General features: G+C 44.9%; 1 protein-coding gene across 1 annotated transcript; it reads right to left on the reverse strand.

The window, feature by feature from the left end:
* Positions 1–141: 141 nt before the first annotated feature.
* On the reverse strand, positions 142–23,245 carry DDO (D-aspartate oxidase). Its single transcript, XM_049654163.1, has 5 exons — positions 23,174–23,245; positions 21,168–21,343; positions 17,687–17,795; positions 13,112–13,288; positions 142–1,535 (listed from the first exon to the last, which is right to left on the reverse strand). Exons 2-5 carry the CDS (start codon positions 21,337–21,339, stop codon positions 965–967), a joined length of 1,029 nt encoding a protein of 342 aa, XP_049510120.1. The 5' UTR covers positions 21,340–21,343; positions 23,174–23,245; the 3' UTR covers positions 142–964.
* Positions 23,246–24,631: the final 1,386 nt, after the last annotated feature.

Consider the following 24,631-nt stretch of genomic DNA (forward strand, 5'->3'; position numbering starts at 1 on the left):
AACCCTCCTGACCGTCCACAATACACGTGAACAGATTAGAGCCTCTGAGCAGGCCGGAGTCAAGAAATCAGGCTAGATTGATTTATATCAGCAATTCCCAAATTCATCTGATCATGACACATGGCCCCTCCTCCCCAGTAGTTGTTTTTGTTTTTGTTTTTTAACAACCTGCGGAAAACTCTGGATATATTTCATTCAGAACGATTGTTCCATCCTAATCAGCTAATTAGCTCTCTGGCTGCACCTGCTATTCAATCTTCAAAAACGCTTAGGCAAAGTCAACCACACAACAAGCTAGCGCTCCATCATTTGTGGTAATGGAGAGTACGACCCTTAGGTGACTGACCCCAGGCAGCCGTTGGGTTGATGGCATGTCCATAGGTAACTTGATCCCTGTCTTCTAAGCATCATGACCAGCTGAGGGGTGGAAGAGGCTGCCTCGGGTACTGGCAGGAATCATGCTTTGTCTGCCATTAAATGGAATAAGCCTGTGCCACACGATCACTGTGTGTTTTATTTAGAGGGATTATAATGCTCACTTGAGCGCAACCTACAAACATCATGGGCGGCTTTGCAACAGTGAGTTAGGTGTTTTCCGTACATTGTCTCTTCCTGGGGATTTATTAGCCCCCAAAATTTCAACATCCCTACAGCTTCCAGCATCCATGAAAATTAGCACAGATCTTTGAACGCCAGGTCTGAGAGAAATCTTATTCTGTAACAAGTCTTTTTAACAAAAATAGAACTTTATGCTCTATGTCATTAGCACTAGACTTGAGTCTAGTTCTACAGATGAGTACCAGTCTCAGGCTACTGATTCATATTGCATCATTTCTAATTTTGAAAACAAAGATAGACCTCATTAACTTTTCATGCAGTGGAAAAGTTATTGGAATCCATTCTGGTGCTTAAATTGTGTTTCGATCCATAGTGTCTGGGGCCATTTGCCGTCATGTCATGTCACCTACAGGTTTGACTTGGGAGTGGGGGTCCTGGGGGCTTGGACACACTCACTCACCAGCCTGGCTGCCTCCAGAGCAGTGCCCCAGTGCACGGAGATGCCCCCGCTCCCGTGGCCGTAGTGGTGGACCACGGGCAGCCTCCGGCCGTCCTGGGCGAGGAACTCTGTCTGCAGCCGCACACCTGCAGGCCTGAAGGGCCTTAAGCCTACCTTCTCCCTTATGTCGCAGGCTCCCTGGAGGGAGGGCTCAAGAGCACAACACCGGGAAAAAATACCTCTGCTAATTTCTGCATCTGGGGACAGATTCCAGTCTCCTTGTTGCCTAGTTCCACCCAGGATTACATTGGATGTGCCGGGATAAATATATGTCAGCCCACTCCCATCTCGGATAAAATGCTTCACCCAGGGAGCCCGAACGTTGAGCACTTGGCCCCGCACGGGGAACATCTCCGAGTCTTGTGCAAGCTGTCTGCTTCCAAGGCCTGAGCAGTTGACCACGACGTCGAAGGATGGATGAAGCTCCCACAGGTCTCCTATTCGTCGGGTGAGTATCAGGACCCCACTGCCTTTTAACCTTGGAAGAAAGAGAGGGACCATCAGGGAAGCCTTAGCAGCTTCCTGTGCTGCCCCTCACAGGAAATGATGCACAAGATCATGAGCACATCCAGGGCCCAAACAGGCCAAATTCCAGCCATCAACTACCTCACATCCCAAACTGGGGATTCCTAAACTCCAACCTAAATAAAAACCTGTTTCAGAAATTCAAAACAAAAGAAATGTCTTGTCCTTTTTATGTTTTATAAAGTTCCTATGTCATACTAGATGCTAAATAAATGCTAATTTAATCAGTCATTTAAATCCCTGAGCATATCTTTTTTGTGTCATATTTAGTGCCTAAATCTGTAGCCTTAGACATTTTGTGTCATATTGTTAACTCTTGCATGTTCCTTTGTAACTCTGGTCTCCCTAACTAGCTGTTTGGGACAGCAGTCACTTTTTTATGTCTACCACTGGGATGATAGCATGAGAGGAACGCAAAGTATTTGCAGCTCATGGATTGACAGTTATGGTTAATAATGTTATTTTGGACCAAGTATATTGATAATAAAAATAAATGGCTTATCTAGGCCCTGTAAATCTTTTTTTTTAATTGTGGTAAAATACACATAACATAAAACTCACTCCATTGACCATTTTTAGGTATATAGTTCAATGGCATTAGTTTTAATATATTCACCTATGAATTTTGTGGTGACACTAACATATTGCCGTGTGTTTACATTCTTTAAAACAGTGAATATGAAGAAAAGTCTTTTTTTTATGTTTATTTTTGAGGGAGAGAGAGAGAGAGAGACAGGGAGCACAAGCAGGGGAGGGGCAGAGAGAAAGGGAGACACTCAATCTGAAGCAGGCTCCAGACTAAGAGCTGTCAGCACAGAGCCCGATACGGGGCTTGAACCCACAAACTATGAGATCATGACCTGAGCTGAAGTTGGTGTTCAAGCAGCTGAGCCACCCCAAGAAAAGTCCCTTAAAAAGAGTTTAGGAGGGCTCTATCCTTTACCAATCATAAGACCTTGGTCAAGTTCTTTAACTTCTGTGGACTTTTAATCTTCCATCTGTAATTTGGAGACAATACTGACTTCATAGGGTGCTTGTGAAAATGAAATGAGATACCATTTGGAAAATGCCTGCTGCAGCCCATAACGCACTGTGGTTCCTCAGTAATCTTTTCTAATGGGGGGAAGGCTGTAGTTGCTATGTTCCTATAAAATGCAAGAGCCAGTAGCTCACATAGGGGTATGCCTATTTTCCACACCCATCTATCACTGGCATCCAATGGCTTAACAGCTTGTAAGAATGACATTTGGACCTCGAAAAAATGTTTTACATTGGTTATTATTTGAACACTATGTTGGCTTTGCTTTTAACAGATTGGAGATTCCCCGTGTTGAAAGTTGAACATGATGTTCTGTGTTCCAACTCTTCTAGTTAGAACTCAGAATTATTCTCCTAATTCACAGAAATAAAGGAATTTTACCAGCCTTGGGGCATGACTGAACTGAACTTGTTTCTTCAACTATCACCTAGGGATAAGAATGCTGAGACCATGGGTTTTTATAAAAATTCTGTAAGAATTCAACACATTCAGGGGTGCCTGGGTGGCTCGGTCGGTTGAGCATTCAACTCTTGATTTTGGCTCAGATCATGATCTCATGATTTGTGAATTCAAGCCCGACATTGGGCTCCATGTTGGCAGTGTGGAGCCTGCTTGAGAATCTCTCTCTTTCCCTCTCTCTGCCCCTCCCCTGCTCATTCTCTCTCTCTCTCTCAATAAATAAAACTTAAAAAAAAAAAAAGAATTCAACACATGCAGATATCTTTCTTTTCCTTTTCAAGGGGCCCCTGCTGGTCGCTACTGATGAAAGTCCACTTTCTACTTCTGAAATGATCATAGCAGCCGGGCTGTGGGAAGGCCCTGGAAGGCTTGCTGTGCTGCATACCTCACAGGTCTGCACCCCAGGAGGGAACTTATGGAATGTGCCAGAACCTGGCATCCTTGTACTGCTGCAATACAACCATGTGGCGATGCCCAGTCATTATTGTGTACCCCATGGGCAATGTATCAGGGGGCACCGGGGTGTAGGAGGAAACCTTACATGGAAGCTGGATGTTAAACCAAGCACTTCTACAACCATATGAGGTAGTTATTCTGGAGGTTTTGGATGACATGGTCGGGGATATCAACTTGATGACGTTCCCCGTAGGGCTTCCTGAAACTGAACAAGACCTCATTCTAGATTGGGAGAATGCCTTGTCCCAACCTCCCATGAGGAAATGGGGGATGGGGGACTCAAGAAGTTGTGCTCACTAAATAGCCCCAGACCAATGTCTTCTGGTCATCACGCTAAAACCCAAGAGTGCCCATTTTCACCAAGCCTAAAAGTCAGCTTGTCCAACAAACCTGGGGGATGGTTGTCTTTGGAGCCCTTCCTTAACTCTCTGGGTGTGTCAGCAAGAGGGAATTTGAGTAGGTGTGGCCCTGAGAGGGATGGGGGTTCCACTAAGTGCTTCTTCATACACTCACACACACACACACACACACTCCACATCCCAGGAGAAAAGGGGAGTCCTCTCACCCTCTCCCTTCTCTTGGGACTAGAGGCATTCCTACACCCCACCTCCCATTGCCTGCCGCAGCCTAAGCCATATAAGAGAGAAATCCTGGGCAGCACGAAATAGGGAAGTGGGGGTTCAGCGTGGAGACCCACTGGGGGAAATGGGGTACACAAGGGCTCTAGAATGAGGGATGGGGCTGGTTTGACAGCAGGATTGGGCAGCAGGGCTGCAGGGAGTGGGAGGGCAGGGCAGGATGTGGGGTGCAGCCCAACAGGGACAGAACGAGGGGTGCAGCAGAGCCAAGATACTGCCCTGGAACCCATGCATACCTGGAATTCACCCGCTGACACACCCTAAATTTGGGGGGAAATCCTAATGAGTAGAAACTGGGGAAAACACTCTTTTTGTCATTTAAAATTTCTAAGCGCTTGCCAAAGGTAGACATTTTAACACTCCTTTGGTAACATTTTAATAGCTTGTACCTTTATTCTGGGAATGTTATCCAAATAGGTCTGTGGATTACACAAATACAAAGTAAAAACCCTCTTCTAAGGGTCCAAGATGACTTTGGGGTGAGAGGGTCCACAATTTCTGCATGAAAGCCAGGCTACTTCTCTGCAAACCAGACTGCTTTTGGAAAATTGGTCCCCACCAAGGAGAGAGGAGGGAAGAGGGGATGACTCAGTGTCTGTTCCCCAGCTGGTTCCTCAGACTGGCTGGAACATCCTCACCAAGGCACAAGAGCCTGAGCCTGAGGACCAGAGCCTGGGGGCGCTGATTTTGAGGAGAACTGATGAGGGTTGAGCCTGAGCAGGACTGCCATGCAGTGGAACCCCAGGGTCAGAGCTGGAAAGAAGACAATTCTCCCCATGGCTGCTATAGTTCAAAGTTCATTAGAATGAGGAAAAGAGCATTGAGTTTTTGCATCACTGATGTGAGGATGCCTTGGAGTGGAGAGAAAGAGTGAAGAGCTAGGAAGACATTGCTAAAGATGTGGAGAGATGCAGGGAGGCTGGGAGAGGATGGTGGCCAAGAACATGGTGGGGGGCTGGCTTTGAGAAGCACTTGGTTATGTATTATGTATGAATTATTAGATGCAGTCAATTAAAAAAAATTAATCCTTGGGGCACCTGGGTGGTTCAGTCAGTTGAGCATCTGACTCTTGACTTCAGCTCAGGTCATGATCCCAGGGGCATGGGATGGAGCCCCATGTCAGGCTCCTCGCTGAGCATAGAACCTGCTTAGAATTCTCTCTCTCTCTCTCTCTCTCTCTCTCTCTCTCTGTCTCTCCCTCTGCCCCTCTCCCCTGCTCACACGTTCTCTCTCAAATATAAAAATAAATAATAATAATAATAATAATAATAAAAGTAATCCTTGCTTCAAGACTGAATCATGACACCTTAATGACAATGATCAGAAAATTAACTATGCTCAATCTATTCGAAAATAAGATAAAAAGGAAACCTAATTTAAAATCTCATTTGGCCCCAATGTTTATAGCAGCACTTTCAACAATAGCCAAATCATGGAAAGAGCCCAAATGTCCATCAACTGATGAATGAATAAAGAAGATGTGGTTTATATATACAATGGAATACTACTTGACAATAAGAAAGAATAAAATCCTGCCATTTGCAGCAACATAGATGGAACTGGAGAGTATTATGCTAAGTGAAATAAGTCAGTCAGAGAAAGACAGATATCATGTTTTCACTCATACGTGGAACTTGAAAAACTTAACAGAAGACATTGGGGGAAAGCCCTCTTGGCAAGCCCATAAGAGACTCTTAAATACAGACAACAAATTGAGGGTTGATGGGGTGGGCAGTGAGGGGAGGGAAAAATGAGTGATGGGCATTGAGGAGGGCACTTGTTGGGATGAGCACCGTGTGTTGTATGTAAGCGATGAATCATGGGAATCTACTCCCAAAACCAAGAGCACACCGTATACACTGTATGTTAGCTAACTTGACGATAAATTATATTTTTAAAAAAAGAAAAGAAAATCTCATTTGGCAAATAGAACTATGCACACAGATTCATAGAAAAAGTCTACTCTTCTTCATAGTGATACTTGATGTAGCTATACCTAAAATAGCTTACAAGAGTTAGATTTTAAATGTACATATATATGCTTACATATATATGCATACTTTGCATGTGATAGGAATGTAAACAATTTGTACTCAGAAGGTCAATGGTGATGTTTTCAAAATATATCCACAAATTCTTTGAACCCTTCAAGGCTGAAGCCTAATGCCCCTCTCTTTGAATGTGGGCTGAACCTAGTCACTTGCTTCTCATGAATATTTATATCCATAATATATATATTTGCAACATATGATCTTGGATTTTCTTTTGCTGCAATGTATATTATTGGGACAATTGGCAAAATCCAAATAAGGTCTGTAGATTTCAGAAATGTACCCATGTTGAAGGAAAAATAAAATAAGATAAAAACAGAGAGGGAGGCAAACCATAAGAGACTCTTAACTATAGAGAACAAACTGAGGGTTGCTCAGTAGGGGGATGGGCTAAATGGGTAATGGGTATTAAGAAGGGTACTTGTGATGAGTGATAGGTGTTATATATAAGTGATGAATCACTAAATTCTATTCCTGAAACAAATAAAGGGAAAAGAGAAGAAATGAGAAGAAAAGAGAAGAAATTAGAAGAAAAGAAAAGAAATATACCTGTGTTAAGATAATGCCCTCATTCTGATGAGTTGACTTTAGTGATACAAGAGACTGACCATGAGTTTAAGAAATACATATTCAGTATTTGGGGTAAAGGGGCATCACATCTGCAGCTTACTCTCAAATGGTTCAGGGAAAAAGTATATATTTAGAGGAAAAAGGATAAAGCAGATATGTTAAGTATAAGATTTGGGGAATCTGAGTGAAGAATACATGGCATTTCTTGTATTTTTATATATAGTCTGATTTTGACCTAACAACATGATCTCCCCTGATGACCACATTCCTCACTCATTTCCTTGCAATGCCTATTCCAATAAAACCAAGTGCATTCTATTCCCCACTTCTCGGAATAGCTATCCTCACTTTGACTACTCCACAAACTTGTATTGATGGCTCTAAGTTCCATTCAGGGGTAGAGTAGCCTCTGGTCCCTTTGGGGAAGGGGGTGTGGAGGTGCCTCAGTGTTTCTGTGGGCAGGGTGGTCCTGGAGGGGAGCAGCTGTGTACCCTGAGTCAGACCAGCAGGTGAGGTTTTGGGGAACAAGTTCACCTGTGTAGCCACCTTGGGGCAGCTACTGAAGGCCCAGTGGAGGCTCCTAAGGCTAGCGCACAGCCTCCATCTATTTCTGGCTAACCTTATTGCCATCATCAGAAGAAATAAATACCAGCATTTTGCACCTTCCTGACTGGTACCCTCCCACTTTATCCTTGCATACCTGGGCAGAAAATGGGGTGCTCACATTCGACCTGTGTCCAGGACCATCATTTGCCCCCGGCTCCTCTGGTTAGAGCTGGCAGATGCCAGGAGGGGTGGGGGGGCAGAAACAACTAGAGGCCTGGCGAAGGATGGCCATGCTCCAGCAGCAAGGTGTGTGTTAGTCCTGGGGACGAGGGGGCTGCTGTGCACAGCAAGGCACCTTTGCAAGTTGGGCATTTATAAGACAGGGTTATCTGTCATGTTCCTGATGTACAATCCATATTTCTGTCCAACTGCAGGGAGAGCCACATGAGTTTCTTTCAGAGGCACTGCTGTGAATCAGGCCAAGTGGGAGAACAAAGCTAAGGAGATGGGAGACAGGGAAAGTAACAGCGAGGCCTTATTAGACCAGTGGGAAGGAAGTACAGAGAGAGAAGCTCAGTGTGGTGAGTGCTGTGGTCAGTGTGGGCCTTATCAAGACCAAAGGATAAAGCATGGCCTCCTGAGAAAGAAATGCACCCGAGTTACAGGGCCCCTGGCACTGAAATGAGGCACCCAGCTTTCTGGATGTTGTCAAAGACAGGATGAGCCTGGTCTTGCTGGGATGATTTATTTAGGTAGAATGTCTGGCGAAGAGCAGTCTCAGTTGAATTATTGCCTCTATGATTCATTTCCTGGAAGGGGCAAGTAAAAAGCAGCAGAATATGACTCCACTGGCTGAGGATATAAAACATGATCTGCATGGCTGATTAAACCTCTGAGGGGTTTTTATTCTTTTGTTTGTTCTGGATATTATTGGGCATTGTTTCTTTTTTTGAGAGTGAGATGATCCCTTCTGTTCTTTGAAAAAAAGCTGAAGATTTGATTTGTGGTTAAAAACATTTTTTTTCCCTTTCCTGGAAATTTATATGATTTCAGAAGGATCGAGCTTAGGTTGGAGACATTTTTGTGTGGCTTACTGAGTGAAATGCCTGTTTTTGAGTCAGAACACTGTAGGCTGAACACTCACATTGTGCAGAAGGGGCGTAGGAGGCAATACAACAGACCCCGGGGGTGAGGAACAAGCAGGGATTGTGTGGCTCCCCAGCTGGCTTCACCCTGATGGAGAAGAGCAGGTGACAGCCCACAGAATGAACCCTGGGGGTCCCACCCCCTCACCACAATGCTGCCCTGCCTCCCACCTGGCTTGAAATCCTTGCCTGAAAGCCTTGCTTTAGGTGTAGAGGAGTCCCTGCCCCACAAAGCCTCACTCAGGAGAACAAGGGACATGTGGCTCTCTTCTTCCCCCATGTTGGCCCTCTGGCCAGATGCCAGGCCCTGAGAGAAGAGAAGACAGCTAATTTCCACAGAGAGGAGACCCTGTGTGCTATCTGCGCAGGCCCTGCTTTGGGGGCCAGGAGGAAGAGGAAGGTTCAGGGGCACAGAAGCTGGGACGGGAGGGTTGGTGGGACAAAGGCGTGTATACACTGTCTGTCTGAGGCAATCACGTCCCAGCCCACTATCATGGTGGATGTGTATATCCAAGAAATGGACTGAAAAAGACCTCCCCAGGACAGGAGCAGCCCCTCAGGCCTCTTCTCCCTGACTGTCACCTAAAAACAGACAGGAAGCAACGTGCTCCAAGACACGAACCCCAGCTGACTGGTCATCAGGCCAATGGCATTGCTGTCAGGAGGTGGCTCCCACTGGCACAAAGTACCACTGACTCGGGGTTATTTTAAGTAGAGTAAAACGCTGACACCAGGCTTCCGACTAATGAGAAGGTAGCAGGATTTTTCCCAGGTCTTCATCCCACAGTTAGAGATTAGGCCTGAAAATAACGTTATTATGGAAACAGGGTCCTGTTTTCCAGGTGATAACTTTAGAAGCAGGCAGAACAAATCGTTCAGATAATATTTGTTTTCCTGTGAAAGTGGTTGAGGGTGGTCTGCAGAGCTAACACATTTATTCTCAACCAGAGTGGGAGGGCAGCTGGGATGGTGGCCATGCTGGGGATTGGCCCTCACAGTCTTCCTGGGGATGCCCCTCCCCCACCCAGGGGGAAGCTTCCCACTGCTCAGGGCAGCCCCAGGCAAACTGCAAGACTTACGAAGACCCCTCAGAGAAGGAACATGTACACTGGGGGTGATGCTGGCTTCCCTGCCTCTGCCCCCTCCCACAGCAATACCACCTACTCAGGTGCCCTGGGCCCTCAGGCTCCCTCTCTGCCCCATCATAACTCCCCATCTTCCAAGAACCTTCTCTACTATTCATGAAAGCAATGTATGCTCTCTTCCAGGAAGAATTTCTGTTTCAGTTTTCTGTCTAGACTTTATAGCCAATGCTTCTTTGAAAAAACAGGAGAAACTACGTGCACACACACATGTACACGCAAACATATGCATACGATTACTGTAAGCTCAAGACTATTTCTAGGACTTAAACATGATCCTGGCTAACCTGAGCTGTACATTCCTTCCACTGGGCCACTTAGAGGACCCCACTCTGGCCCTTCTCCGGCTGTGCATGAGAAATGAGTATGTGGGGCCACGGGGAGCACCCAGCCAGAGTCCTCCTCCTTCACTTCCAGCCCATGAGCTGAGAACCCATCCCTCTGCCCCTCCCCTGCTCACTCTCTCTCTCTCTCTCTCTCTCTCAAAAAAAATTATGTTAAGAAAAAAAAATTTTTTTTAATTTTTTTTTTATACGTTTATTTTTGAGACAGAGAGAGACAGAGCATGAACGGGGGAGGGGCAGACAGAGAGGGAGACACAGAATCAGAAGCAGGCTCCAGACTCTGAGCCATCAGCCCAGAGCCTGATGCGGGGCTCGAACTCACGGTCTGTGAGATCATGACCTGAGCTGAAGTCAGACGCTTAACCGACCGAGCCACCCAGGCGCCCCAAGAAAAAATTTTTAAAGAAATTATCACTTGGCAAACATTATAGTAATGATTGAGGCAAGAATCATGAATGTATGCTAAAACTAGTAGGAGCAGAATATTTACACAGCCTCAAGGTGTATCTTGACAAAGCATTTAGTAATTACAAAGGAAAAAAGTTGTAACTTCACATTAGAGATAACTGGCAGGCTGGGTGATCAAAGTTAACATCACTGGAAGGGGACAAACCAACACCACGTGTCTCCTACTACGATGCACTAAGGATTCAACGTTCCTTCTACGGGGTTCCACCAAAATGTGTAACCTCAATTTGATCATGAGGAAACGTCAGACAAACCCCAACTGAATTCTCCAGAGAAATTGGTCTGTGCTCTTCAAAGCTGTAAAGGTCATAAGAGACAAAGACAGACTACAGACTGGAGACATGACAACCAATGTAATGTGTGACTACAAATTGGATCATGGACCAAATATATCTATATAAAGGACCTAATTGGGTCCTTTTTGGGCAACATATGAATAAGATCCATAGACTACAGTATCAGTATAAATATCTAGATTTTTATCATACCTCTCTATTTATGTAAAAGAGCATCCTTGTTCCTAGAAAATACACATGGTAATATTTAGAAATCATGGGGCATCATGTCTGCAATTTACTCTTAAATCGTTCTGGGGGGGGGAATACACACACACACACACACACACACACACACATATATGTATATACATATATATGAGACAGAGAGAGAGAAAATGATAAAGAAAATGTTAGGCATCTGCATAAAGCATTATAAGAGCTCATTCATCCACTTTCCTTGTCTCTATGTCCATCATCATGCCTGATCCCCAGCCATTTCCACACAGGGAAGCCAAGGGGAAGCCCTTGATAGTCTCTGTGGTGCGGAACACTCTGCAGGATCCTCCCTTCCCTGATTCTGTCTGATCTTCCAAAGACCACAGGGATCCATCCAGGTTTTCTATAGACCTTCCTGAACATGGAGAAAAAAGTCCAAGATGAGGGAGCCAAACAATAGACTTGGGAGTAATAATGAAAGTTTAGCCTCAAATTATAAAACTCTGTAATGACACCTTTTTATACCCAACATTTTGTACATGTTCTTCCATTTTTTATTGTAATCAAACAGAATTATGTACCATAATGAGAGTAAAGCGCTGCCCCTTATGGCAGCTAATAATTCCCCTTATCCGAATTTAATTAAGATAAAGTATATGATACCTCCATCTTAAATCACTAGCATTAACACTTCCAATTTCCTATTTCCAGTCGTTTTTATACTATAAGGACAAAAGTGAAAACTACACGGTATTGCCACTGAGGGAAAGACCGTGTTGCTGCTGAAACTTGAATGTTGACTGATGGGCAACTTCATCCCGTGATAGCTCAAAATGCTTGAGTATCGGCTGATGTCTAGGTTCGAGGTTGGCATGCAACTGTGCTTTAGGGCCCAGTGAACAAAGCATAAGAGTGTGGGTTTTATGAAAACTGAAACTTACAAAAGGAGAATGTCCCATATAAATTGCTAATAGATAAAAATGAGAAGAGCACTCATAAGGCTACAAAAATGTATCATGGTGCTCCTGACATGTGCCTAATAGATGCAGCCTGCCTCCTCTGTGATCCCAATCCACCCTCAAAATCGGTACAACCCCATATCATGTGTGTTACTGTGATTGTTAATTAACGTATATAAACAAACACATGCATACACACACATACGCATACATACACCCCATGACCGCCATTAGACTGTGAATTCCTTAAGAAAAGTGATCATATTTTTATCCTTCTTTTTTGACCAGCTTCTAACACAGTGCCAAGTTCAGACGTAGGTGTTCAACACAGAATTGTGGGATTAATGAATTGTCTGAATCAATTACCTTACAGCCCACATCTGGGACCAATTATCATGGCCACTGCTTGCCTCAAGTCACTCTTCCAATGTTTACACAATAGTTCACATTGCCCCTATTTACCTACCAAATACATACATTTGGGGATTGAAAGGGCCAATGTTTTACAACCCTCAATATGCTTACAATTTCCAGACTAAACTAAAGAGAGATTTATTGATACATCTCAAATAAAGATGCTCTTGATGCATTTCCTAACTAACTGGAATCAGAAAGTCCTGAAAACCAAGCCAAAATACAAGTTCAAGGTATTTTGGACTGGACTTGGTGAGGAAGCAATTACCTGATTTAGATAAGCTAAGACCTCTCAGGTTTAGAGATCTTATTTATAACAAAGAAAATAACGAAGCCATTTTCTTAATCACCATTGAGAAAAAAAATTCAAAAAACAATTTATAATAAGCTTAAGATTCTCCATCCAAAGAACTGGAGCAAATCATATAATTTTATAGCTGGAAGCATACTCCCCAAACTTCTCCAGTTTACAAATGAGGAAACTAAGACACTGTTTCAATAAAGTGGGTTTTACTGGTGGGCAGGGAACCAAATCATGCATGACAAAGAAGAATCACGCATCAAGCACTAGATGAAGAAGATGGGTGTGTTACTACCAGCGTGGTATGACTTACTCCTTCGGACATAGCACTGTCTTCAGATTGTTTGACAAAACCCTAGCCGTTGTGAGCAACAAGACACAATGCAAAAGAGCTCTGAGGAACCACAGGGAATTTTCCATCTATATTTTGTGAGTAGCTATGCAATTATTTATGGCTATGCTATGAAGGATAAAGGAAGCAGCAAAGAGCCATTTCAACTGACCTCTTCTCCAACCATGGGAGGTAGGCAGGGCTTTCACATTTCAGAGTCGTGAAGGCGTGACCAAACACATGCTGGGGGAATTTCTTCAGTTCAGCCTTGGTCATCTTTCGAAACCCCAGAACCACATCAGCCCAGAATGGCACTTCTTCAGCAGGAATGCTCTGAAATATCTGCCAACTCAAATACATAAGTGGGAAAATTTCCTGAAATTTTGTGAAATAACACATTTCCGGTGAACCCTGCAAGACGTTCTCTAAAGCATTTTTAAAACACACTTCCTATACCCATAAAAAGAAAAAGATCGGGGCGCCTGGGTGGCTCAGTCGGTTAAGCGTCCGACTTCGGCTCAGGTCATGATCTCGTGGTCCGTGAGTTCGAGCCCCGCATCAGGCTCTGTGCTGACTGCTCAGAGCCTGGAGCCTGTTTCGGATTCTCTGTCTCCTTCTCTCTCTGACCCTCCCCCATTCATGCTCTGTCTCTCTCTGTCTCAAAAATAAATAAACGTTAAAAAAAAGAAAAGAAAAAGATCTCTTCTTCCATTCCCTTGGGTTCAGATAATTCAGCAGCTAAATTTAAAATATTCAAGGGGGGGTTTGGGTGGCTCAGCATCCGACTCTTGCTTTCAGCTCAGGTCATGATCTCACTGGTTGTGAGTTTGAGCCCCACGTCGGGCTCTACAGTGACAGCACAGAGCCTGCTTGGGATTCTCTCTCTGCCCTTCCCACACTCATGCACTCCCTCTCTCTCTCAAAAATAAATAAGTGAACACTTTAAAATATTCACGATTGGTGGGGCACCTGGGTGGCTCAGTCAGTTGAGTGTCCGACTTTGGCTCAGGTCACGATCTCGAAGTCTGTGAGTTCGAGCCCCGCATTGGGCTCTGTACTGACAGCTCAGAGCCTGGAGCCTGCTTTGGATTCTGTGTCTCCCTCACTCTCTGCCCCTCCCCCGCTCATGCTCTGTCTCTCTCTCTCTGCCAAAAATAAATAAACATTAAAAAAATATAAAAAATAAATAAAATAGTCACGATTGGGGAGAATAAGACACTTAAAAAGTTGTGTTCTAAAATTTTAATTTAATTCTTTTTTTTCCTAAAAATCTGTTGCTCAGATTTTATTTACTTATGACTATGCATTTTTGATGAAGGTTTTTTGTGTTTCGTATAACATTTCACATAAATTGTAAGCATCCATCAAAAGTTTAAAGGTTGGCCTCAATTCTGAACAAAACATCTAAATTACAGTGAGCAGTGGTGGGTGTACAGGAGGCAGGAGTGTGAATTACGAGTTAAGTTGTGAATTATGAGTTAAGTGTGAATTTTCGGTTAAGATGTGGGTCATCACCTCACACTGTTGGTAAGAAAAACTGGGTTGTCAGGAGGAACCCCATTACTGTTAGGCCACCAGCATGGCTGGAATGGGTGAGGCTGGAATGATATTGGTTGTTAACAAGCCCGAATAGTGCTGCCGATAGCTGCTGGGCATATGTTTGGATTTGTAAGTATTGGGTTGTTTTCATCAATCGGAGTAAGTGTTATAAATCATGGCTGCTCTAAAAGAGCAAGGAAAATCACCTGAATGCTGTATGTGGTTGTTAATGATGTGGTCATTAACACACCAGAATTCATATACCTCTAAGTAATTTATTCAAAGCAGTCCCCGGCGAAAGTATAAATGTTTGCTGTGGGGCTCCATGAGAGCCTTCTCACTGTCTCATTCCGTGCACTCTCCCTGGGCTAGATTTCCCCTTCCATATCTTCACCATCACCTATAGACCAAACAGGGGGCCCCACCTCCAGCCCTCCTCTCTCTCTCCTGAGCTCCCGAACCAGACCCAGACCTACAGTGACTTTCTCTCTCCCCACAAGCCCACATGCCATCAACCACCAAGTCTCAAGCCCTATCAGCTTTCCTCTCAGGCTTCTCTCAAGTCCGTCTCCTCTCTGTCCCCACTGCCAACACCTAATCTATTGCACCACCATCTCTCTCTCCACATACCTGTTCTCCCCACTGTAGGCATATTTTTGACATGTAAACATGATCAGTTACTTCAATGTGTAAAATCCCTCAATGGCTTCCCATCAATCTGGATGACCTCCAGTATCTCCAACACACCACAGTCGCCCTCGACTCACGTCTATGCCTATGCTGCTCTCTCTACCTGGAATGGTTTGCCTCCTGTGTCCCCGGCCCTGTCTCTGTCCCCTTCACCTCTATAATGTCACCACGTTAACCTACACTCATCCGGATGGTCTCTGCTGAAATGTCACTTTGCTCCAGGTTGCTTCTCATAACTCCTCCGAGCAAGTTTATTCTCCAAGTATATTCTTCCATAGTACCCTGTACGCTTCCCTTGGTAACTCGTGTCTTTTGCAGCTAGTTACGTTTAGGACATTCCTTACAGACCATAAGCTGTATGAGAACAGGTCCGTGTCTTCTTTTCTTAAAAATTCACTCAACATACATTTATTAAGCATTTACCATATGCCAAACAGTATGTGCTAAATTGCTCGTCACTATATCACCAATATCTAAGAGAGTACCTGATACAGGTGAATGCTGAATAAATTGTTTTGAAGAAATGTATAGACGAACAGATGAATAAGGCTATACACTTATGCCAAAGAGGTGCAGGCCCTTGTCTTCATTTGACTGATTCAAATTGTCTTTTTGGAAGCAAATGGGAGAAAAATCATTCATGTGAGTGCAATAAATAACTCTCTTTTAGCCTAGCTTAAAGTATATTCTTTTTAATATCCTTAATGGTGGCAAAATCTTAGTCTTGAAAGGACATTTGAATTTTAGACACATCTGTTTTCAAAAATTACTTAGAGACAACGTTTGTGAGTTAATTGGTTTTGAGCAAAAATGAAGTGTGGCCATAAATCAATAAGGACAATTTTTCTCTGTGACTCATCGGCTGGATCTGGGGACAGTTATAGTATCAATTCATCCTCAGAAGATGGAGAAGTAAAAGTTGCTACTTTGGGTATAGACTGGGGGAAATTAGTGATGTCAACACCATTAATGACGGTGAGGGAGGGCAAGAAGAGGAAAAGGATAGAAACCTGCCTGCTGCAGGTGTGTTTCCTACCAGAAATGTAAGCAGACAGCCTGATCACAAAGGAGGAGAGAGGACAGGTTTTTTTATACAGTACAAAGGATGCAGTGGTTGTGAGAACTTAGTAAAAAGCAAACATCCCTCTGCTCTTCAGAAAGGTATAGGGCATTACTGTGTTAGCACGTGGGGTAACACAGATGACATACGTGTTATGTCATAAACTAAAAGTGATAGAAGGGTTAGTAATCTTTTTTTAAGAAGATAAAGAAAGAGGGGCACCTGGGTTGTTAAACGTCCAACTCTTGATTTTGGCTCAGGTCATGATTTCATGGTTCGTGAGATCAAGCCCTGCATTGGGCTCTGCACTGACAGCACAGAACCTGCTTGAGGTTCTCTCTCTCCCTCTCTCTCTCTGCCACTCCCCCGTTTATGCTCTTTCTCTCTCAAAAATAAATATTTTTTAAAAGAAGATAAAGAAAGATATTGTCATATTCTAAGTGCTGGTTTGTGCCAGAAATGTCAAATAGGATTTTTTTAAAATTTTTTTTTTAACGTTTATTTATTTTTGAGACAGAGAGAGACAGAGCGTGAACAGGGGAGGGGCAGAGAGAGAAGGAGACACAGAATCTGAAACAGGCTCCAGGCTCTGAGCTGTCAGCACAGAGCCTGACGCGGGGCTCAAACTCACAGACCATGAGATCATGACCTGAGCCGAAGTCGGACGCTTAACCAACTGAGCCACCCAAGCGCCCCTCAAATAGGATTTTTTAACTCTTTCATTTAATTATGCATGTCCCCTGAAATCACATATTAAGAATCAAATAGAAGTGCCTTAACCATTTCAGAAATATAGTTCCTAAATGGCACCTCAAAGGTCACTTTAGTGACCTACAACATTTACTTTTTGGGGATGTCTCATTCTTCAATATCACACCTGTTGGCTTTCCATCAGCCACATCATCCCGATGCTCAGTGTTTGCCTGCTGCATGTTTTTTTAGCCGTATTTGCAAATCACTGCAAAATCTTTGAGGAAACTCACACTAGTATTGGTGATGAGACACTGTAATCGTTGTTTAAAAGTCGAATGCTATATATACTGATATGTAATATACAATTACTATACTAATAACTTGTCTTTCTTGAGTTCTTTGGAGTAAAGCTGAAAATGTTTTTCAAAATCCTCCTGCATTGAATTCAGCACTCTGCTCACAGCAGTACCCAACAATATTTTATGTTGAATTTTTTTTAAACGTTTATTTATTTTTGAGACAGAGCATGAACGGGGGAGGATCAGAGAGAGAGGGAGACACAGAATCTGAAACAGGCTCCAGGCTCTGAGCGGTCAGCACAGAGCCTGACGCGGGGCTCGAACTCATGGACCGTGAGATCACGACCTGAGCCGAAGTCGGCTGCTTAACCGACTGAGCCACCCAGGCGCCCCAATTTTATGTTGAATTTTAAAGTCTGTTAAGATCATTCTGAATTCTAAAATAACTTCAGATATCCTCTCTTACCCAGATACCAGATGAACACCAGCATCTTCAGCTTCTGCAGAATTGGCGATTGCAAACAGGTGATCAAAGGTCTCTCGAAACCACTGCTTCAGCGTGGGAATGGGTGTGTCTGTAATCAGGGCGGGGGGGGGGGGGGGGGGGGGGAACAAAGCAGAACAGAAAGGAAGTGATGATGATAACTATGCTTCAGACAATCTCCTTCCTAGAAGCCGGGAGAAAATAAAGAGGCAGAGAAGAACATTTAGATAAGGTACCACATTATAGTGGAGAATCTATCAGCAACCTGAGTTTTGAATGCTGACACATGCTGTTGACTTCTGTTCAGGTAAAGATTAATCATCAGAGGGTAAAATGGCCGATCAGGACAAAATCTGACATATGAGCCATCTGGAAGGTAGTCTTTGGCATTAGATATTTTCCAGACCTTGACAGGTTCATAACCAATCTGAGCAGAAGTGAATTCATGGCCGAGGTATCCAGCTGGCCACACAGTTGAGATGATAGGAGAAAGAACCCAGAACTTCTCTCATGGGTCCTGAAAATATGGTGGGTGATAAGGGAAGATCTGTGGGGCCCAGGTCAACCAGAACAGAGAATAACTGAACATCAAGAGAAAGCCCAGATTGCTCACCCTCTGATACAAGGAGACAAGGTCTGCATTGTGGAGCCGAGCTCCTCAGGAAGGACTCCCTGCAGTCCCATCCAAGGCTGCCATTGTGTCCATCCCCTTCCACTCTGTGGAATCATGCAATAGCATAGAGTAGCATTCCCCAGGTCACTAGAACATGCAGGGACCACACGAGGCACACCTTTCTGGCAGAGTCCTGTGGATCAGTGCTCCTGTCACCCAGGCATCCCTGCCAGAGCACAAGAGGCTGGACCCACATCCAGCTTCTGGAAGGGTGCAGACTTATCGGAGAGGAAATAAGGGTCAGGGTTGAAAGAAGGGTCATGGTTCAAGCCCCAAAATAATAGTGTCCAGTGTAGGCACAGAAAACAAGCATAATCTGGACAGGCAGACAAATCCAAATGGGGTGAAGAACTTGGCCATCCAATCCCTATGGAAGGGTCATGAGGGAGAATCCAGGGTCAAACGAAGGACTGGGGAATGAAAATCCCAAGGGGCTGCTATGGGGGGAGCCAGAGAGGAGGTGAAGGAACTGAGGCAGAGAGGACACTGGGTAAGCTCTGCTTGGAGAGATGTTCCTAGAGTTCACAGTAGAGATGAAAAGGCCCCTGGAGACATCCTTCTCCCCCAGACCAAGTCCCCAAGTCAATGAGGGCATTTCAATAGCAGGGTTTTGTAACAATTCACTTGTTAAAGTGCCAATAAATATTTAATAGTGGATCTGTGCTGTCATCTTTAAACACGTGCCCATGTGAACTCAACACTGTATTCCAAAATTGAAGACTGGGCCACTGGTTTAGAAATAAGGAAGAAATAATAAGCTGCAAAATGAGCTAAATTAGACCTCACATTGGATTATACCCCAACAATCTAAGCCAGTGTATGGGGCTGTATTGAAACGCATCCCCTTGTTGCCATTTCAGACTTTAGAAACAAAATATTGGCTGCGGCTCACATGCTGTAGGAGTCATCCCAAAAGAATGGACAGTTCCAGTTCAGCAGTGGATAGAGCCAGAAGCCTGGTGATCTACTCTATGTTCAAGTGCTGGTAAAAGAAAGCTGTAGCTGGAGTAGTGGTAAAAATAGCAATTGCTGATACAGCACTTACTATGTCCCAGGCACTGTGCTAAATGCTTTACATGTATAAATATATTTAATCGTCGCAGCAACCCTATCGGATAGGTATGGTCCCCATACGGTACTGATATTTATGAGCACAGAAGATATCACTGTTATCACTGAGGCTGGTCTGAAACAAGCCCAAAGAGAAGACTAAAGTCCTTATCTGGAAGCACCAGAGAGTAACACTCTCTGATCCAGGGGCCCCAACCACCTAGCCAAAGGGTGAGCTGGGGCCCCAATGGCCTGGAGGAACTCTTAGACGAGCCTCTTTCTTTGAAGACGATTCCATGACTATCATGCAGCCTTCTAACCACTCACCCAGGCCTGATGCAAGCAAAGGGGTTCCTGGACAATGGACATAAGAACTCTGGTCACAAGAAAGGTGCCCAGGAAGTGTGAACTAGCATTCTGCAAACACGCCAGGTTCCTGTGCTTAATCCTGTGCATGTGTAACTTTGATGAAAAGAAAACAAAAGCTAAAATTAAAGGGGAATAAAAGCATGGGAATGAGGAAGTGGAGACAGTGAGTATAAACCTCATTGACTGCAAAGTGATTTGGGTTTTTATTTAATGCTGTTTCCCTCCTCCTATTCTATTCTATTCTATTCTATTCTATTCCATTTCACAAGAAGAATACAGCTGGAAAGGATGTGTGACCATGTTTTAAAAACTCAATGCAGGGGCACATGGGTGGCTCAGTAGGTTGAGCATCCCACTTTGCCTCACGTCATGATCTCGTGCTTCGTGAGTTCAAACCTCGCATCCAGCTCACAGAGCCCGCTGCAGATCCTCTGTCCCCGTCTCTGCCCCTCCCGCTTGTGCTCTCTCTCTCTCTCCCCATCCCAAAATTAAATAAACATTAAAAAAAACAATCAATGCATCTTTAGGCCCAAATACATACTGACTGATTGTTTGTCTACCAGCTGAGAAGTGTGGATAATTTTAGTCCCATTACAAGTAATTTCTGACCTTGTGGTCATTACTGGTATCAGTGGAAAGACTTAGAGTTACCAGATATGGTAGTCATGAGAGCGGTTCACCAAATCCTTCTGACTGTCTGCCTTCTGGGAGCCTTATAGGATTGCACTTCTTGGCCACATTCTGAGGGGTGGGAGCATGTGACTCGTGCTGGCCAATGACCGGCCATCAGAAGTAATGAAAGTTGCATCCTGGCCAGAGCCAGCTGAGGTGAGACCTCCCCAGAGCTGCTTTCCCCTCAGGCACAGGTACTGATGACATCCAAGACAGTGGCTGCCCCATCACGTATGATGAGCAGAGCCCTTGCCGATGCTCAGTTGACATGCGGTCCCAGCAAGAATCGAACCTTTGCTTTTTAGGCTGCTAGGATTTGGAGGTTGTGTTTGCCTTACAGCATAATTGAGCATTTCCTAACAGATGAACCAGTACGATGTTAAAAGTGAACACTAAGGGGACGCCTGGGTGGCTCAGTCGGTTAAGCGTCTGGCTCAGGTCCTGATCTCACGGTTTGTGAGTTTGAGCCCCACGTCGGGCTCTGTGCTGACAGCTTGGAGCCTGCTTTGGATCCTGTGTCTCTGGCTCTCTCTGCCCCTCCCCCGTTAGTGCTCTGTCTCTCTCAAAAATAAATAAACATTTAAAAAGATTTTTTTTTCTAAAAAGTGAACATTAAGTTACATGCATATCCAACTGTCTCTGTCAACAGAATTCTGACTGAGGAATCATATCTGACAGAGGAGCTAAAATCCCTCTTACTTGGATAAACATGAGGTATAAGCATTCCAGCTGCCACGTCACTTGTGGTATCAGGACTGAACTTGTCCGAAATGACAGTAATGGAGCAGCGGGGCACCAGTTTGGAAACGCACATGGCAGTAGAGAGCCCCACCACGCCTGCCCCCACAACCGCAATCCGTACCGGGTCCATGGACCTGTGAGGAGAAAAAGTGTGAGCTATAAACCTTGTTTAAGGGTCATTGCATCCGGTACAAAGTCCGGCCCTGAGGATTCTCTTCCTAGGTCCGCAGCCTCTCAAAATAACGCCTTTCCTGTCAGCATTTCTCATGGGACCAAGAGAACTCCCCATAAGCTCTGTTTCTGCTAAATGTTGGGGTATGGGCAACAGGGTCTCGACTCGATTTTGTGTTAGACATTAGCCCAAAACCAGCCTGGAGTTGCCTTTAGAGCACACGACAGGTAAATAGGTTTGGTTTAGGGGGAAATTGCTACTCATTCCAGCCCCTTCCTAAACCACTTTTCCTTTGGGCACAGTCTAGGAAGGCAGACAAGAACAGAAGAGATGCCGTCTCCACTCCCAGAAGCTTCCTGAGGAACCTGACCCATGGGCAAATTCAGAACTCAGCTCTTACCGTTTACAAACTGGATTTTAGTTATAACAACAAGACAAAAAGTTTGAATGACTGAACCCCACGTCCCCTCTCCTGCCCCCCACTCTAACTGGAAACCAACCTTCCTCTCCCCTTCCTTGACTCTGTCACTGTTTTCCCCACTCCATGCCCCCACCCCATGCCCCTCCCCTCCACTCCTGTGCCTGAAACCGCACCCTCTGAAAGCAGACTTCCCAAATAAGGAAACTGGATTCCTTCGCAGACTCAGGTGCTGATTCTGTAAACTGGGGGGCAACCCAGGGGCTCCTAGCCTCAATTCCCTCATCTGTAAAGCAGGCCATGTGAATTCTTTATTAACTCGTTTGGGTTGGAAATAAGAAGGACCCGCTCAGGTTGTCTCACAAAGGTGGCTCCTTCTGAGGGTTGGTATGGAAATGCAGGAGGCAGATATCCAGAAGCCTGAGACTGGCACCCAGCGTGGGAACTAGGGGGTTGGTGAGGGCCCAACACCCTCTCTCCTCCTCACCGCTGAGCAGTGGGAGCCCACCGAGCCTTGCTCTGCTGTCAGCTTTCCCGACCCCTGTTGCTTTCCTGCTTGTCTTTCCATTTCTGTTCCCACTCTCCAAGGCTCTCTGTAGGTCTCAGGTCTCCAGAGAGAAAAAAAAAAATGCAATTATTCCAGTTGGTCATTATCATCCTTACCAAAGTTCTAGCACCAGATCAGCTCATTGGGCTAAGCCAGCCTGTAAACGCGCTCTTGGCACAGTTGTCCTTTCCCATCCAATCAGCAATAGACGGGGCATCTTGGCACAGGGCAACCAATAGGCTGTGGTTCAGATCATGGCCACCTGCCCATAAAATTCACCCTTCCCCCGGAGCGGGTGGGGCATTTCTGCTGTGAGCAGGGCAAACATGGCCGGGCTCAGCTTCCAGCTCTGAAGGTCTCTGGCTCTAGGATAATTTAAAGTCATTCCAATGAGGTTTAATGTGTGTTATTTTTATTTCTCAAGCAATCTATGCATTTATTTGGCCATTAATTTGCTTGCTCCCCAGTGGGCTGGCTAACTGAGAAGGCAAGGAGGAGACCAGTGGAGGGGGCAAGCTGGAAGAGCATAGTCCCACACATGTCCCCTGGAGGTAGGAGGCACTCACCTGTCCCTTGGTGGCTTTCCTACTTCACAGGCTCCCCTGCCTACCAACTTTCTCAAAATAGCTGTAATAAATTGAGAGGGGAAAGTAATCTGTGGCTGAGAATAACCAGCTCCCAGGGAGGAGAAAAGTGAGCCAGCAAGGTGGGTACATCCTAGCCCAATGACCTATGAATCACTGTCACCTGATCCCATTAAGACAGTCCCAAACTCCCAGAGTATGCACAGAATGACCCCTGAGCTGCAAGCACAAGGATTCAAGTACCTGAGTCTGGAAAAGCAGTCTTGGAACCCACAGAAGGCTCTGGCACCAACACTTGTTTTCCCAGTGAGTGGTTGGTCTAGTGCCCTGAGAGACAGAGGGAAAGTAAAACTGCTTCCCATTGGGGAATTTATTAAGGACATTCTCTCTAAACTCACTTTCCATTGGCCCATACCCCCGTGTCTCTGGAACTTATTTCCCTGGAAAAAGGAGGGATTAACTTCGTTTTGTAAGCTTCGTGGAGCGTGGAGCCGTGTGGAGCTGTGGCTCTGCCGAGCCCCTGGGAGCCGGTACACCCTCAGCAGCTCTTCTCTTCCTAGTTTACAAACCCTCTGTCTTTCCAACAGTCTGGGATTTCTCCAGCTGATTTACAGGCACAGTAAATAACAGTTGAATTCCTCCAATTTCCAACAAGTTCTGGCCAGAAGCAACACTGGTTTCCTCATTTGGCTCTTCTGGGTCAGCAGGCGGGGGCAGGAATGGGGGTTGGGTGAGGGCAGAATAATGTTGTTGATCACTAAGAAGATGACCTGATTGCAGTTGGGAAAATTATTCAGGAGACAATTGAGGATAAAAACCAAATGATTCTTTAACCCGCATATTCAAATATTTGCTGATTGTCCACCGTGTGGTCAACAAGTTGTCGATGGGGAAGCAGTCTGATGAATCAAAATAATAAATAATATTGTAACTAATATGGAGTTAGCATTAACCATGTGCTACATGCATGTATGACACCATAGAACACAACCACCCTCTGAAGTGGTGAGGTACTATTATTATCCCCATTCTTTAGATAGGTAAATTGAGTCTCCAAGAGAATAAGGAAGAGTCCAAGGTCTCCTAAGCAGCAATGCCCAGTCTGAGTGTCAGACTCCAAGGCTCAAGGTCTTAACCAAAGCACACACTATGGCATCAAGAGACCTGTCTGTTTTACCTTGAGTGAGTCACTTAACTTCTGAGTTTTCAGTTTCCCCTTTTGAAAATAGGGGGTGAACTAATTTCTCTTACAAGTTGTGGTGAGCATCTGCTGAGTTGAAATATGCAAAACTGTCTGTGAGGTGGTATATATATTTTATTGAGCACCTACTATAAAATCATCCAACATTTATGGAGCACCTGCCCTGTCCAAAGCATGCTGCCGGGACTATCAGAGATTTAAGGATTTCTGGAATGATGTTTTCTCCCTCAAGAAAGGAAAGAAGGCAAAATAGACAGTGCTCTACTATGTAGCACCAAGTGTAGGTGCTGTGGGGGTTCAGAGAGAAGGCAGCACGGTGGACCCACGTAGCCAGCCCAGGAGAGAGGATGGGAAATGAGGAAGGTTCCAAAGAATGAGTGGGATGTGGATGGACAAGGAGGAGGAGGGAGAGACATATTGGGAGGGAGGAGAGTGTGAGCAAAGCCACAGAGGCAGGAAGCTTCAAGAATGCTGAAGAAACAAGGTGTGGCTCCATGGGG

The sequence above is a fragment of the Panthera uncia genome, assembly GCF_023721935.1.
Source record: "Panthera uncia isolate 11264 chromosome B2 unlocalized genomic scaffold, Puncia_PCG_1.0 HiC_scaffold_24, whole genome shotgun sequence".
Classification (NCBI taxonomy): domain Eukaryota; kingdom Metazoa; phylum Chordata; class Mammalia; order Carnivora; family Felidae; genus Panthera; species Panthera uncia.

Excerpts from the sequence above, each read along its gene's own strand:
- DDO (XM_049654163.1), bottom strand. The coding sequence starts at position 21,339 with ATGGACCCGGTACGGATTGCGGTTGTGGGGGCAGGCGTGGTGGGGCTC. Across the intron at positions 13,289-17,686 it reads GGTGTTCATCTGGTATCTGG|TTGGCAGATATTTCAGAGCA; the intron begins GTAAGAGAGGAT and ends TATGTATTTGAG. Across the intron at positions 1,536-13,111 it reads CTCCCATGGTTGGAGAAGAG|GTTAAAAGGCAGTGGGGTCC; the intron begins GTCAGTTGAAAT and ends CTTTCTTCCAAG.